Source organism: Ascaphus truei, chromosome 3 (genome assembly GCF_040206685.1).
Source record: "Ascaphus truei isolate aAscTru1 chromosome 3, aAscTru1.hap1, whole genome shotgun sequence".
NCBI lineage: Eukaryota > Metazoa > Chordata > Amphibia > Anura > Ascaphidae > Ascaphus > Ascaphus truei.
In genome coordinates, this window is record NC_134485.1 from 61,281,132 (window position 1) to 61,298,985 (window position 17,854).

General features: G+C 42.1%; 1 protein-coding gene across 1 annotated transcript in view; it reads right to left on the reverse strand.

Moving 5' to 3' along the window:
• Positions 1 to 17,854, reverse strand: part of ACE2 (angiotensin converting enzyme 2) — a 71,960-nt gene that overhangs the window by 51,788 nt on the left and 2,318 nt on the right. The window contains exons 2-4 of the mRNA XM_075594116.1: positions 6,980 to 7,138; positions 3,802 to 3,895; positions 2,927 to 3,070 (exon numbers count right to left, since the gene is read on the reverse strand). Of these exons, the coding sequence (XP_075450231.1) occupies positions 2,927 to 3,070; positions 3,802 to 3,895; positions 6,980 to 7,138 (397 nt within the window). The remainder of the gene's footprint in view (positions 1 to 2,926; positions 3,071 to 3,801; positions 3,896 to 6,979; positions 7,139 to 17,854) is intronic.

Sequence of the window (17,854 nt, forward strand, 5' to 3'; positions counted from 1 at the left end):
CTGAGGAAGGCAAACGAAAAACCCCAGTGTCATATTATCCAATGATATCTCATAAGGGGAAAAATAAATTCCTTCCTGACTCCAAGTATTGGCAATCGGATTAATCCCTGGATCAACATCCTTCTCATGTATACTTATTTGGTATATCCCTGTATACCTTTCCCATCTAAAAAGGCGTCCAACCTTTTTTTGAACAAATCTATTGTATCTGCCATCACAGTCTCCATGGGTAATGAATTCCACATTTTAACTGCCCTTACTGTAAATAACCTTTTCCTTTGTTGCTGGTGAAATCTCCTTTCCTCCAACCTTAAGGGATGGCCCCGAGTCCTTTGTACAGCCTGTGGGATGAATAGTTCTTTTGAAAGGTCCTTGTATTGTCCTCGAATATATATTTATATATAGTTATCATATACCCCCTCAGACGCCTCTTTTCTAATGTAAATAAATCTAATTTAGTTAGTCTCTAACTTTAAGTTAGATTGTCCATCCCCTTTATTAATTTAGTGGCTCTTCTCTGCACTCTCTCTAGTTCCATAATGTCTTTTCTTAGGATTGGTGCCATAAATTGTACTCCATATTCAAGGTGTGGTCTTACTAATGCTTTGTAAAAGGACATAATTATGTTTACTTCCCTTCCATCCATTGCCCGTTTGATGCAAGATAAGATCTTGTTTGCCTTTGCAGCTACTGCATGACTTTGGGCACTATTGCTAAGCCTGCTGTCTACAAGTACTCCTAAATCCTTCTCCATCAAGGATTCCCCCAATATATGTCCATTTAATTTGTAAGTCGCCTTTTTATTCTTGCATCCCAAATGCATAACCTTACATTTATCTGTATTATAGAGGTTTCTTGAATGGCGGTGCAGCTGCCTTTTTTTGTGCTGTGGGATCCCTCATCTTACTAATATGAGAAAGCTGCTTTCTAAAAGCAGCTCAGTTCCAACATTACTGCCAAGGTTTACTTTGGACTCACTCACTCTTGTGACAGTTATGGTATAGCACTGCTAACTTGCAAAGTGACCGTGTATTAAGTTGTTGCTAATCTGGAGTACTTAGCTATATTATAGCATCCATTGTGTACATGAGAGACTCCGAGTGCAATGACGGTGGCAATCAGCAGATCGGCGGCACCACGTGACGTGACGTCACCACGTCACCACGTCCGAATCATATAATTCCTGATGAATTAAATGGCTCTAGAATAACTGTGAGTTCAAATGAAACAGTATTGCTATGCTGTTATATAGTGCCAAACAACCATATGATATGCATAAAATTCCATGATTCTCAAATCAGTCAATTAAACAAGAGACCATACTGACATATAAGTGTTATGTAACATTGACAGTCTCTTGCAGGGGGATTCCGGGAGCCCTATTGGCTGCTGTGGGCCTTGTGGTTTGCAACCCAGAGGTTCATGGGAGCTTGCGCTATACTGCGCAAGGTGTACAAAGATGGCCGCCGCAACTTGAGAACTCACTACGCATGCGCAATGTCTTCTGCGCATGTGCCTGCAACCAAGATGGCCGCTGCCCACAGTGCCGAACCGTCCCGGAGCTCCAGCAGCTCCCTGCACAGCAGCAAACTCCTGGCACCACCCACAATCCCCACCATGGCCATATCGGCAGCCGTCTCCCTCACGCAGCCCGGAGGTAAGAGGGGGACCTGCCTACACACTTAACACAGACATCTTCTTACCTGGATGCCTCCAGTATCAGGCCGATCAGCCCGCCAACTTCTGACATGGGGGCAGGGCCTACGTGAGAGGCCACCATAGCAGCGGAGAGAGGCCTGCTGCAAGGGTGGAAATCTGGGGCCCGGCAATCAGATGTGGATAATGGTCCAGCTGCCAGCCTGGGGCAGCTGGGGCCCAGCACCTGGCCGGTCAAGCCCCATGCAGCCACCAGGCCCGGGACATTGTCCCGGCTCTCCCCCTCTGTTGGCAACCCTGCCACAAAAGACTTTCCCTTTTCCCCTGTAGGCTATTTAAAAAAATAAAACAACGCTCCTCAGGGTTTAGAAGTGAGTAAGGGCAGCTTTCAGCTGGTGCTAAATATAATTGTTTAACATGAACGGAGGTCGGAGGATCACCGTTGGTAGGTAAAGTGCTCATTACCATATGATTTGCATATGAAGAAGCCTAAGGTCCGTTAACATTTACCGTTCGCTTATTTGTAAAGAAAATGGCAGAACAACATAGCGTTAAGCAACTTTGGGGATATGCATTAAGGATATGGATACGTTAAAATGACAATGTAACGCTTACAAAATTAACGACTTTCTGAAGATCTACCCCATAGCTCATAACAGGTTTCCCATATCCTGCTGATGTGTGCATTATCCTTTGAATTGGAGCAAGTAACAGTTTTTTTCTCCATATCTGCAGCCCTAAATATGCTATAGGAGAAAGGAAAAAACCTTCTTATACAAACTGTTACCAAACCTGGAAGGATGAAGCTTGTAATGTTGTCATGTAAGGATTCCAGTCCGGGCTTTCTGTCATCCCTGCTGTGAATTTCAACTTAATCCCTGCCTATAGATTGCTCTATGAAACGCAAACCCCTATTTACCTCACCTTCTCCTTCTTGGGCACTGTGCTTTCTGTACTATGAACTGTCACAGACATAGCCTACATATATTATGGTGGGTAAGAAAATATCTAAAAATAAAGCTATCATTTAATAAACTGATAACAAATCTCTTTTTTGAGTACCCTACAAAAATGGAAACGTATGAACACTGCACTATGAAGTGTTTTGCTCTCAGTGTTCAAATGTTCATTTCCTGTAGCCAACTATCTCAATTTAAGCACACATTTTCAGCTTTTGTTAGGGTTTGAAATACTGTAAAAGTCACCGCATGATATTGTGGATAAATAGAGGTTGTGATTTTCACTGACACAAACCCTGACAGTAACTCACCATTAAGACGCGCAGCCTCGTTTTCCAAGTCTACATATTCTTCATAAAGTGGTCTCATTTTCTTCCCAGCTTCTGCTCTCCAACCTTCCCAGGCCCAAAGTCGCTCTTCATAGTCCGTGCTCTCTGCCATTATAAGATCCAGCCCTGTGTTTGCATCATCAAAACATTATTTACACGGCCAAAGGAGATCAATAAAAAAAAAAAGGACAGTATGAGACATCCTGCTAAACACTGTGCACCTGCTGTTACACTGAGAATAAATTACATTTGTGCTGCAGATTTATTCGAAACGCAATTTATGTTATCAATTCTATTTAGGAGCTATAAATATATTGCATATAAATAATGCACGGAACAATTGAATCAAATGAAGGATTCGGTTTCAGAAATCCAATTGTTGTACAGTAGATCAGGATGCTTGACAGGTGTTAGAAAATATTCCGTGGTGTTTTTTTCTGATTACTAGAAGCTTAACATTCAGAAAACAGAATAGGTCGGAAATATGAGAGCATTTTATTTCCATACTGTAAGGCAGGGGTGGGCAACTCCAGTCCTCAAGGGCCACGAGAGGTCAGGTTTTTCAGGATATCCCTGCTTCAGCACAAGTGAGCCACCTGTGCTAAAGCAGGGGTATCCCGAGAACCTGACCTGTTGGTGGCCCTTGAGGACTGGAGTTGCCCACCCCTGCCTTACAGTATGGAAATAAATTATTCTGACTGTGGTCATTTGGAAATGTTACTTCTTTTTCATGTAGTGCACCAGTCACACAAATACATTAAATACAATTAATACTTTAATCAGACAGTCTGCTTAGACCATCACTATCTAGAATTTAACAGAACTGTGGGGAGAACATAATGAATAGAATTGCACACCTGGTTCAAGAAGCAAACATTCATTTGATCCCTCTGTCTTGCATACAGCTGCTGTGCTGTAGATGGTGCTCATGTCATTTAAAATTTGATTAAGCTGCAAAACAATAATAATAACGATGACAAATATCCTATAAAGTATTCATTCATTTTACAGAGTGGCTTGCTTACTATAAAAACAATACGAAGAGACTATAAACATTGGCTATTACAGCGGCAAAATATAAAATACGGATATGTAATCCCTTTTGTTTACCTCACAGCTGTGCTAACATGTTTGTATTAGAATAACAAGTTTCTTCCTAGCCATCTAAATCATTTCTAAATAAAATTCGAAATACATGGGGATGCACATTCACATGGTTATTTGTTAAATTATCCTAACTTTGTTATACAAAAAAAATAAGTATCAGAGCCATTCAAAAATATTGCATTTAACCAATGTGATCGTTTCTTCCTTTTCTATGAGGGGGTAACTATATGTCTTAATGCTGTTTAGCTGTCTTCACTTTACCTCAGACACATTTAGAGAGGCAGCCAAAAGATGGTAGCTGTTTACTGCCGATCGCTGATGCTCCTGACATTACACCTTCCCTGATTACCTTGCTCTCACTGCCCTATTTCTGAATCTTCGTTGCTTGTTTCATACAAGCATCTCTCAGAAACACACCAACCTTCTCCCCTGTACCTTTAATTCTACTCTCACCGCCCTATAGATTATAAGATATGTACATACTGTACCAGTGTATGTTAATGATGACACTTCATTGTTATCGTTTTCCGACCCCATTGATTGCACTGCAGAATATGTTGGTGTTTTGTAAATAAATGATAATATTAATAATATCCTGTATTTACAGTATCACTTGGGAGAGCAGTGACTCAAGTCTAGGTTTTTACAGCTGCTCTACTTGACTAAGCGGGTCAATTACAGATGGATCCCTGTCTAGGGATATTTCTCAGGCCTATTGCTAGCCGCTTGCTAAGAGCCTCCTTTTCATCTACTAGATTGTTCACACTGGGATTCTATCTCAGCCACAGACTGTCTTTCATATTTCTATACTTGGTTTGGATGTACAGGCATACCCCGGTTTAAAGACACTCACGTTAAGTACACTCGCGAGTAAGGACATATTGCCCAATAGGCAAACGGCAGCTCACGCATGCGCCTGTCAGCACGTCCTGAACAGCAATACCGGCTCCCTACCTGTACCGAAGCTGTGTGCAAGCGGGGAGACTATAGAGCCTGTTACACATGCGTTATTTACATCAGTTATGCACGTATATGACGATTGCAGTACAGTACATGCATCGATAAGTGGGAAAAAGGTAGTGCTTCACTTTAAGTACATTTTCGCTTTACATACATGCTCCGGTCCCATTGCGTATGTTAATGCGGGGTATGCCTGTAATAATTTATTTTGACTATGTCATGCTCTCCTGGTTGCTAGCTGCACATTCCGTTGCTTGTTGTTTTTATGCCTTAAAGTGTTCTCTCTGATTTCCCTTCCTATGTGTTATCCTTTCTATACACCTTCCTACAGGATTCCTTCCCCGTCTACTCATTTTGCTCCAGATGTTGCTTCCTGCTTTGGTTGGGCCTCTACCCATCTTCGGTATTATCCCATCAAATAATCTCTGGGATAAGGGTTTAATTAAAGGATTTTACACTAGTGCTGTGTGTCCTTCGTGACTTTGGCAAAAAATGTATCCAGCTGTTAGAACAGTTCTCCCTCAACTTCGACATTTTGTCACTGGTGCTCTCTCCTATATGTCTAATTGATCAAACAGGGAAATTCTCCAGCCCCAGACATGGGGTCCCTAGCAGTACACGTCCACATGTATTTGAAGGTCTTACCCTGGGAATTACTGCTTTTAGGTGCTGTTTAATTGTGACATTCAGTTACCAATTTGGTTGCTGTTGAATAAAAATGTAATTAAAAATGTTCATGGATCTGTCTTTTGAGTGCCACAAAAAAAAATACTCAGATGCAGTTCAGTAAGTTCATGTAAATTCAAAGATTGAAATGGGTTACCTCTAGCTACAGAAAAAAAATGCATGTACGTAAAAAATCCAAATATAGAAATAAATAACCTTCTCTAAAAAATTATTTTATTTGTAAGTAGTTAAAAATAGGTACTGGTTAGTAGCATTAAAATGGCAAATAGAATTACAAATAACCTTTCATACCTTTTTTGATTGTAATAACAGTGTTAAGTATCAATTTAGGAATGAGAAAAAAGAAAATGCAGGACCCCTCATAGCATAGTATTTTGATAAAAAAATATATTGATATAGTAAGATGGTAAGATATGCACGTAGAGAAATGAAGATATTTTAAGGCATTGGGGTATATTAACCAGAACTCCAGATGGCACACAAAACTTCTCTTGTTTGCCAAACCCACAGGACGTCCTCTCATTTGGTGTATGCATCTGTTTCCATGACCCTTCAACCGCCGGTTCAAGCATTGATAAACACCCTCTGTAGTCGGCGTACTCCACCACTCACCGTTGTGGCAAAGGGGCCGTCCGCCTGAATGAAGGGAATCCCGAACAGCTGATCTGCTCTGGGATGCCACCCTCACTCAGAGCGTCAGCGTCCTCAGCGTTCTTTTGAGTAGGGGCAGATGCGATCAACACTCTGGATGCCGAAGAGGCACCACCTGAGAGGACATCGAGTGGGATTGGCAGACAAGTGGAGTTTTGTGTGCCATCTGGAGTCCTGGTTAATATACTTCAATGCCTTAAAACATCTGCATTTCTGTACGTGCATATCTTACCATCTTACTGCATCAATATATTTTTATCAAAATACTATGCTATGAGAGGTCCCGCGCTTTCTTTTTCTCTCTCTCCTGCTCATTAGATGGTGATGCCTTGATATCCCTGTATGAACCAGCAGCGGAGCCTCAGATTCCCATAGGGAAGTTTGTATTTTTTCACACCTACTGTAAATTAGCTAATCACATTTTTATCACTTAGCACATTGTGGTTTAATATGTGTTTGTTGAGATTAATACTGCACTACTACTAATAATTTTTTTATATGTTGTTTACATACTTTGGGTCAATAATTGACCATTCACAGATTGTTTCCACCTTTTTATTCAATATACACGTTTTGTGCACTTTGCACAGCCTTTGCTGGTTATCAATGTAGGAATGTTATGTCACTTACTCTTGTGTATTTTTGAGCTGGTAAAACTGATGACCCCTGTTGTCCAAGGAAAATAAGCTGTAGTTTGATGTCAGGATCTGTTATGTTATTTAGTTCAAACCTTGTTGAATTCTCACTTGCTGCTTTATAAAATGCAGACCATTTGGCTCCTGCTTCACTCTGAAAATAAAGAGTGGATTCAATAGTAACCGTGAATTTGCTTCAAACGCAAAAAAACCCTCCAGGTTGTTTCATGAATTATTGACATTTTACATGCAATGCTAAAATTACTACTACGTATATTAAGTACTAATCCTTTTTACTTTACAAATGTTAAATTCATCTTGATTCTTAAGAATGTTTTTAATAACCCCTGCATCGTCATAAATCTTAAAATTAAGTCTAAATATAATAATTCCACTGTCAAAATGGTCATAGCCTCCAAGATCCACTACCTTATCTTTCATAGAATAGCACATAATATAATCCAGCAATCAATTTCTCAAATGTGATGCATTTTTTGGTAGACTTTTCTTTAACGTACAAAATTAGTCCATACATCTTGCTTTAATCAGATGGTAATTGTTAAGAACCTAGCTCCCAACACTGGGCATAGCTTCACTGAGTAAATAACACCTGAATCCCCAAAGTCTTCATTAAATGGTAATTTGAATAAATATTTATAATATATTTAAATAGATTACGTTATCATCGTAGGGGCATTACGTTGAAGTAATGGTGCTTAAAAGGAAAATAAAATACACATACACTGTGACAATGTAGTCAAGTAAAAATAACACAATTTTAATTAAAAAAGGAATTAACTGGGCATATCTAAAGCAATGTTGAACCTCACTTAATGGATTGAGTCCAGGCACCATATTCTAGGCTTCAGCAAGAGTATTTGCCATTATTGTTCATTATGTCAATTACGTGCTCTAATAGGACAAAATAATGGATATTACGTATGGAAATTTTATCTCTGGAACCCTACCGTAGTACAGTATGTGCAAATAATCATCTTGTATTAACATCAAGCATTAATTCTACTACTCCACGCTTATTATCTACAATGAACCGTTTTTATACCATTTCTTTGTTATAATATATTATCATATATTATTATTGTCAATTTGGCTTGTAAAATGTATTCAGTTTCAGGTATCACATATCTCGGGATAAATATTACAATTAATCTCCTAAAATTATGATGGTTTGCAGAGAAGAACATGAACGCCGAAAATGTTTAAAGTTGACATTAGCTGATAATATATCTATCTCCCGTCATAAATTAGGGAGACATGTCTGTGCTGTAAAAGGAGCACGCCCGAGGTACCCGGCTGTGAGATATGTTAATAGCTATGTAAAGTATTTTTAAATGAGTCCCATTCCACACTTCCTAAAGGGTTTCCATACCAACTATACAAAGTTGATAAGACTAAGGCACCAACCTAATGACTAAAAGGATGTCACACACAACAGGACTAGAACCCACAACCACTGCTTTTCTAGGCCACAACTCTAGCAGTGTGAGCCAAACAAGCTGAGGAGTAGCATCCCTGTCACATCATACTTTTGAGCTCTTCACAGCTCACACACATAGCTAAACTACTGTAGCTATTAGTGTATCTCATAGGTATCTCAGGTGTGCTCCACAATGAACATTAAACTGTCAACCAGGAAGTGGAAGTGGTCTGATTTTACAGGAAGCAAGTGGGAAACCTGTACAGGTATGAGCACTCATGAGCTGCCTAGAAAAGTAGTGGTTAAGGACTCTAGTCCTGTTGGGTCAAACTATACACCATACCAATCCTTAGGTTGGTGCCACAGAATTTTCAACTCTATATAGCTGGTATGGAAATCCTTTTAGGTAGTGTGGGACAGATTATTTAAATATCATCCAATTATTTACAGATCCATTAATTATTGGAAATGCTTTCACTGCTACATTTAAAAAAACAGTTTTAAATTTATTCATCCGAAATAACATGACTATTAATTGAAATATATTAATTAGTTGGTGTTCTACGAAAGAAAAGGGTGTCTATTATGTCCATGACAGCCTAATTCCAAATAGAGAAGATATTGAAACATTTCACACATTGCAGCTCTTCCAACATCTGATTTTCGGACTTACTTACAGTTAAAGAGAATGTGTAAATGCAATATTTAAAAACAAGAATATAAAAAAAAAATCTGAAATAATATCTAAAATAATAGTATATTAGCCTGTATTAGCCATTGAATCTTTGTATATCAGTATTGCTAGACCTGAAGAAGAGAGGAGAACTCTCGAAAGCTTGTCCTATGACATAAATTGTTAGTCCTATAAAAAAGGTATCACCTAATACTGAAGAACTCATTTATTCTGCACTATATATATATATATATATATATATATATATATATATATATATATATAATATATATATATATATATATATATATATATATATATACATACTGTGACATAGTCCAAAGATGTTAGGCAGCTTTCTGCCCTGTTTTAGGTCAGAAAGTGCAGGAATAGTTAAAAATAATCCATTCCACAGCTTCACATTTACTCAGGCTGGTGGATGGAAAATCCAGAAAACAGTTTACAATGTGTCTAGTTCTCCCTCACCTGCCCTCCTAATCACTAGCACAGGTATTTAGAGCAGAGAGGTTTGCTTTTCAGTCTCTCTTCTTAGAGCCTGGAGACTGGGGGTCTCGCTGCTCCCCTGCATCCAGTTCGGAGAGGACGGCCCCTTCAAGTAACACAGTACCAGAGGATTTGCCTGGACACTTGGGACCGTGTTCCCCACCATGAACAGATAAGACAAACAAATGTTTATTGCTGTATCTAAAAGACTATGGGGCCTATGCAGAGAGCAGCGAATTTTAAAAATGGCGAATTTAGTAAAAAGTAGCTTTTTTGGAGAGTTTTATTCTCCATATGCAGAAAAGTGCGAATTCTGCTATGTTTAACATGGATGCGTGTGGCGAGTTTAAATTGGCGAGATGCGCGCTTCAGAAACGTGTAAAAACAAATTTGCGCCTTTTTTTTCCCATTGCAATGGCCGCGAGCGGCAGCTTCTTGCCAATTTTTTCTGGCGAGGCAAAAAGGAGACAATCGCGCCATTTTATTGGCGCGAACAGCCGCTAGATGCCGTTCGCGGCTCTCTGCATTAGGATATTTTTAAAACTGGCGAGATTGAGGTTCTCGCCAGCCGCGAGGCGAGTTTTACAAATAGAAAAGAAAAATTGGCGCGTTTTTCGGAACTCGCCATTTTCTGCTGTTTTCTGCGCGATTTTCTCCAAAAAATGGCGAATTTCGAAATAGCGCTGCTCTCTGCATAGGCCCCTATGCTGTATCTAGTGACCCTAAATGAGAGGGCATTGTTTTAAAGCTGGGGAACCAGGTTAGTTGGCCCAGCAGCACTTAGAGAGGCTGATTCTGCTGTGTAGTTAGATCCCTGAATGGGATAGGATTTCTTTATATGATTTGGTTTTTATTTCTTAAAAGTGACAGTATGTGAAATGTTACAACGGTGATGTGAGTAAACCTTCTGAAGGTTCATGTCTGAGTGCCTCCTGCCTACACCTGTTAAAGCTGCAGTCCCTTAATGGGATGAAAATAAAGCAGGCAGAAGCCTGAGTTAAGCAACGTAATACTTTGCATGTTCCTGTTTTTTGTATAATTAACCCTAGAAGACTGTGCCGGGAAGAACCCAGACAGACGTCAGCGCTACAAAAGAGGGGCGTTTGTCACAATACATACATACATACACATACATAAAGGACTGCCAACAGAGGGAAAGAGACCACTGGAGGAGTGGGACCCGACTGGCTTACCACAGATGTCAGGACCCCATTCTCATCCAGGCTCCATCACAGCCACAGCCACCACACACATTATGCCCTCAAACTCCACCCCTGCATTTGTCAGATGCATGGTAAGGATCCCCAATGCTCTCTAATAGCGCATCTGTAATCAGATGTATTGTAAATTCTTCTGTATTTGGCCCAGTTTTAAAGTGACCTGAAACTTGCAAGGGACCCCTTATGGATGTCCAGGGAACACAAGGGTTCATAGGAACCACTGATCTACCTCATATATGTCCCCCGCATCTAGGGAAACTACATGTGGCCTTGGCATATTACCCGTTGCTCCTTCGGGAGATGCCCCTTGATCTCTGTTTGCACTATGAGAGTGTCCTTCCATAGGATCCTCGCTTTGTTCTATCACAGACTCAGAGTTCTCGTTGGATCCCTCTTGCTCACTGGCCAATGCTACAGTCTATATGGGATCATCATCTCCCACTTACGGGATAGGTAGAAGATGGTTACGGTGCCAGACCTTTACCCTGCCATCCGCGTCTCGTATGCGGTAGACAGGGAGGCCCGGCGTCTGAGATACTACTTCAAAGACTCTATTGTGCCAGCGGTCAGCCAGCTGGTGCTTGCAGGGATCCCTATGATTGTGGTCATACCGCCGCTTGTTGCATGCATTCAGATGGGATGATGCTTTCTCCGCTAGCTGGTAGGCGTGCTGCAGGCTGTCTTGGAGCCCTTGTACGTATTTGTAGTGCATCCTGTTGGATACCCCATCGGTAGATACCCTCAGACAGATGTCCAAAGGCAGTCGTGCCTCTCGCCCAAACATCAGGAAATATGGAGTGAATCCTGTGGATTCGTGTCTGGTGCAATTATAAGCGTGCACTAATGACTCCACATGTTTGCTCCACTCGGTCTTCTGAGAGCTCTTTAGAGTGCCGAGCATGTTGAGTAGGGTTCGGTTGAACCTCTCCGGCAGAGCGTCTCCCTCTGGATGATAAGGAGTCGTTCTGGACTTGTCAATATTTAGCAGCTTCATCAACTCCCAGATGAGCTTGCTTTCAAAGTCCTGCCCTTGATCCGAGTATAGGCAATTCGGTAGCCCATAGTGCACGAAGTACCGTTCCCATAAAATCTTAGCCACCGTAATGGCCTTCTGGTTTTTGGTGGGGAAGGCTTGGGCGTAGTGGGTGAAGTGGTCCGTGATCACGAGCATATTCCCAATGCCCCTCAAATCTGGCTCAATACATAGGATGCCACGGGAGACCAATGCTTTTAGCACCAAAATACCCGGATCCTTTGATTGAGCAAAGCAAGAGATAAAATAAATTGTAGTTTATTTACAGAATTAACACACACGCCATTATTAGCAAAAACACTTAAAATACACTTACTGGGACGGGGCAAAACAAAATCTTCTATTTCCAAAATAAATCTTTAGAAACTGAATCTTTAGGCACAATTTCCCGGGAGAGGGAATTGCGTGCAAATAAAGCTGAAAACAGTCTTTGGGTAGGGGCGCCTCTCACAACCCCTGTTTCTCCTCCGCAGCTGCTTACTTCATTATACCGCCGTAGAATTGGTTCTGGATTCTTTAGTTCTTACAAACTCTTGACTTGGGTTACGATGTTACAAAGTTTAAAATCCAGCTTAGATGAATCTGACTCCCGATCGGCTGCAGTAACCTCTCTGTAACCTCTGCAGCCAATCTCGTTCATGGGATTAATATTCCTACCTATCCCAGGGTTGCCCCTATTGGCAAAACTTGGTAGAGGGCTTTATAGTTTGCTAAGGGCATGTGCAAACCTCACACCTTTGCCGCTTAGCATACCAGACCAAGCCCCTTTACCTGGCGACATTTTGTCTGAGCTGGCCGGACATCTGGGCCATTTGCTAAGATGGTTGATACTTGAATTACCCCTTCCCACTTCACACTTTTAGTCGGCTAATGCTTTCAACTACAGGCTTTTCTAGACAATGGGGAACCAAACCAGCGGGGTAGCTTAGAAGTCCTAGCTACATATGCATTGCTCACCTCGCAGGAATTTCCTGCCAAACATTTCTAAAGTACCGCAATTGCAACTTGAGTGTTTCCCTCTGTTCCGGCCGTCTGAAGGTAAATCCCCTTATGCCCATAATGTTGGAACCATTAAAATAGGGGGACTTTCATTCATCAATTTTTATGAAACTTTATAAAAATTGCGTTATAACCTTTTTCATGATTTTACTCTCCCAGTGCTCACAGCAAATCTCAGCGTGCTAGGACCTTCTTAGCAGAAGTTAATTAAATGCTATGCGCTGTGCAGCGGGCTGCTGGGTTTAAAACCATTTTTCCTTTGCGCGGTTACAGGAAAACACTGCTATTGAAATAAATTTTACAGTAGAAATAACATTATTTTCGCCACTTATACTTGGTGGGAGACACAAAGACATTTCTATTAAAAGCACAGTGTTGCTGCCATTACTGGGTTGAAGAGCTCACAATCACAATTCCCCAATATTGATCAGGGGCACCCAGCCAGGCATAATACCTTTATTTAGTGGTCTGGGTACCCCTTCACCGTCACATAGGAAATCCATACATACGAGGTCTAAGAGCCCGGAGCTCTTCAGATGGCCCATTGGAGCTGCTCTGGTAGGCAGTGTCTTCCACTGTATACACCGTGAGCATCTGCGGCAATGGTGTTCTACTGATTCCCTCATATGGAGCCAGAAGACCCGGTCGAAGGTCTTATCCACTCCCAGATGTCCATGGTCATCGTGTAGAGATCGTAGGATCATATAATGTATATTCCTGGCTAGAACCAGCTGCCTTCTATTCGGATGGTTGTGATATGAAACCACCCGATAGAATAGACCTTTATCGATCTGGAACTTATCCCATTCCTGCATTATAATGGCGACCGTGTCGGTGGGAGCACGTTTCACCAATGAAGGTTTATCTTGTTGAATGGCCTGGCATATAGCTCCGGCCGCTGAATCCCGTATCTGGCACATCACCAGTTCTTTCCAGGGTGATATTCATGCCTTCTGGGCGACAGTAGGCGGCGGGGAGTGCCTTGGATTGGCAGCCCAGTGAGTCGACAACTCTCAGCTTAGAGAGCGCCACTTTGTCCCCTACTACAGTGGCCGTCGAGCACATGGCCCAAATCCCAGGTCCAGGGATTTCTTCCCAGAGGCTGTCATCCGGTGTTGTACTCAGCCCAGTCTCTTGGAGAGAGCATCGGCTCCAATGTTCAAAAGCCCCGTTTATACTTCAAGGTAAATTGATAGTTAGAGAGGGCCACCAAACACCTGTGGCCAGTGGCATCCAGTTTGGCGGACATCAACTGACTGTTGTCTGTTCGTACAGTACTTCGAATAAAACTCCATACAAGTAGTCGTGGAATTTATCATCGACCACCCACTTGAGGGCAAGGAATTCCAGCTTGTGGAAGGGGTAATTTTGCTCGTTCGGGGTCAAGCTATGGCTCACATACGCTACGGGGTGAAGACCAGCAGGGTATTTCTGGTGCACACACACTATATTGGATGTCCCTTACCAGGATACAGCTGCACGCTGATGGAGATAGCTACTGGAGGCTTTAATCTGTGAGTACTTTACCTGAGGCCAGCCCAATGAGGTAAAGGAGGGTATCTTTGTGCACCTACCCCTACCTTCAGGGAGACTAGAGCCCCATTATAGGTTTTTGTACTACTTATAGTTACTGATTACTCCCCAGTCAGATCTCATTCTCCCTTTATTAATATATAGGTCCGTGTACTTTGAGCACCATATTGCCACCACTGTATTTCTGGTGCAATACCTCTCCCAGCCCATTGATGCTTGCATCTGAGGGGCACTCCCTAATGCACCCACAAGCTACTGGTGAGTCGGGGCCTAGTTGGGGCCTGAAGGGAGACTCTAGGCCTAGTCTCAGGGCCACTGGCACCTGAGACACTACCATACCCTCTTCTGTCCAGCTCCCGACTGAAACGTGGCTGCCAGCACGCCAAATGTATCTCTTTCTGTGCAGGGGATATTGGCAGCCCTATCGGCTGTTTGCACCCATGTGTCTAGCAGCCCCTGGGGCTGCTGGGAACTGTAGTTCCCTATGCGAAGCCTCTCCACCTAATCGTTGCCACAATACTTACAGTGCATGCGCGAGATACATACTGCGCATGCGCGATACACCAAAGATGGCGCCGCCCATACCGCCCCTAACCCCCCCCCCAAAACTGCCCACAGCTCCTGCAGCCTCCCTGGTACTCCGGCGGCCTAGGACTACCGCGCTGCTCCTAACACCTGTGCTCCAGGGAACATTGTTACAGCAGCCAGGGGGAAAAGAATGGCAGCTGAAAAGGTGGGTCACATGCTCTGGCTAGCAGTCAGCATCTCCCTCTCACTCCCTCTTCCCCTCACCCCCCCAGTTACCTTAAGTCCCACGGCTGGTCGGTGATCGTCCCAGGTGGCGGGTAGCGGAGGGAACACGCTTATCTGGCTCACTCCCGCTCCCCCTCCTCCCCGTCCCACGGAGTTGCTGAGCGTGGGGGGGGGACATGGGTCAACGTCCTGTCCTTTTCATCTCGTGCCACCCCCTCCCCCCTTCTTACCTACTCAGCTAATGTTTTAACCACCTGGTGAAGGACACATTTTATGGTTAATAGTGTTGGTGTAGCCTACTCTATGGGTTTTATCTGTCCTCCATAGTGTGCTGTCAGGGAATCGGTTACACTGGGCAGAAGAGGGGTTAAAAAAAGTTACTCTTATTGGGGGATTACATGCAGGTATGTTAAATCAGTCATTGTACAGAGAAAGGGTTGGGAAGGTTAATCTTTTGTACAGGGAAAGGGTTGTAAAGGTTAATCTTTTGTGGGATTACATGCAGGAATGTTAAATCAGTCATTTAATCAATTAATCTTTCGTATGTACCATGGGGGAATGTTCAATCCGTGGGGTCACATAAAGGGAAAATAAATCGTTACTTAGATTAGACCTCAAAACCGGGACGGATGTTTGAATAAAATGATTGTGGGGGATTAAAGCCTGGAAAATATACTTTTCTTTGGTACCAGAGGCACTGGTATTTGTGTTTAAGAATGGGAAATTACATTAACAGATGCAGCTATTACTGCACTGGGATTCAGATATATGTATACAAAACATGTGCACCATGCGGCCACCCCTCCCCCTCCCCCTCCACATGGCCTATTGTGTACAACTTCAGAAAAAGGGGATGAGACAATGGCCATAATGCAATCTCCACTCTTCCCTAAGCCCCTCCCCCCCCCCCCCCCCCACCACCCCATGGATAGGGAATGTTATGAAGGGAGAAAATGCAGAAGCCATCAAAAAAGGTATACTTACTCCGATATTTTGGCGAGGGGGGTTTTGTGCAGCGGGAGAAGGTATATTACACAGTGTTACTCTAGCAGATCCAATATAAAGGGTAAATGTGTCCTATGCGGCCACATAATGTATGGGATGGGGACAATATGTTTTGGGCAATATTGTTTGACAATATGTTTTGGGCAATATTGTTAACATTTCAGGGTAAAACCAGAAATACTTTGAAAACAAGGACAGAAGTTCCTGAAGGAGGGGTCAGTTTGACCAAGTTGCTTTTGTCGCGGCGGCAGTTTGGGGGTAAGTGCTTGTCCTTGCCAGAAGGGGCTCAGGACAGTAAAAACCGGGGGTTGAGGCCAGGTGGTGAGTCACTGGGACATAACTTCCGGGAGCCCTCTCGCAACGCCGGCCCAAGGCCCGGCTGACCCTTTACTTAACCCATTAACCGAACATTCTGGCAGTGACTAGCAGTTACGCTATCTTTATATAAATAAACAAAGCCGCTGCCTTTTATACCTCCAGATCGTGTCTGTTGTTATTTGTATGTTTGTGTGGATAATGGAAAAATGGGGAAGGGGGGATTCTCGCGCCTCCCTGGCAATGCTGCAGTAACAGGCCATGCATACAGCAACTGGTTTCAAACGGAACTGCCTGAAAGGAACCAACAAAACTACTGTATGAGTAGACAGAAACACAGAGCAACAGATCTTCTAAGAAGACACATTTACTCTGCATGTTACAGCAGTTATTTCAAATATATTCCATTCTCTAATTGATCTTTTGTATTAGTCAATAATTCTATAATCTCTCATTATGTGGAGGATAGATTAGTACAGTATTAAGTTAATGAAACACAACATATATTACTTCTATGGTAGAGATAAGAAATAGCTTATCTAATTTGGCTAATACTATATGGATAGGTTGTGTCATCTGGACTGCAATAAAATGTATAATTACTATTATGCTGAAATGCTGACCTAAATGTTTTCTCAATGCCATCATTCTCAATTGAGCAATGTTTTCTGATTGTTTATGATTTTTTTCCAAAAAAGTTCCTAGGGTTCAGTGATTTTGTGCATTTGTTTTATTGTCTATTGTGTTTATTTATATTTGTCATTTTTATGTCAAACTTAAAAATACAATTTTATAAAAAAAAAAAAAAAAAGAAATAAAAGAGCTGCTTTGGAAACCTAGATAAGGAAGCCAATTAGACCATTAAATTATGTATAAAAATGTTTTTGCTCAGCTACGATACAAGGGATTGAATGTAGCCCATTGAGCTTCATGAGCTGTAAGGTGTTTTCCAGTGAGTAAGGTGCCTTATGACGGAAAATACAAAGGGGCAACAAAACAAAAAGGGGAAAAGGCAAACAATTCTCTATCAGGGTGCCCAAACTGACAGTAGAAGTCAAAAATACAACCAAATAGTTGGTGGAGAACAGCATTCGTATTAAGACTGTAGAATGCCTATGAGAAAGAGACCAACATGGTCAAAAGCTTCCTTCTCAAAATGCCATTTACAGTATTTCATGGAACATTGCAAAATATGACCACGAATGGCCTTTCTTCAGGTAAACCACTTGTCTGATGAAAGACCGTTTGTTGCCTGAAACATTGTATTTTGCATTGTTCCCTCAAATACTGTAAACAGCATTTTGAGAAGGAAGCTTTTGACCATGTTGGTCTACTCGTAAGCATTATACAGTCTTTATACATAAGTGTTGTTGTCTCCAACTATTTGGTTTAATTTT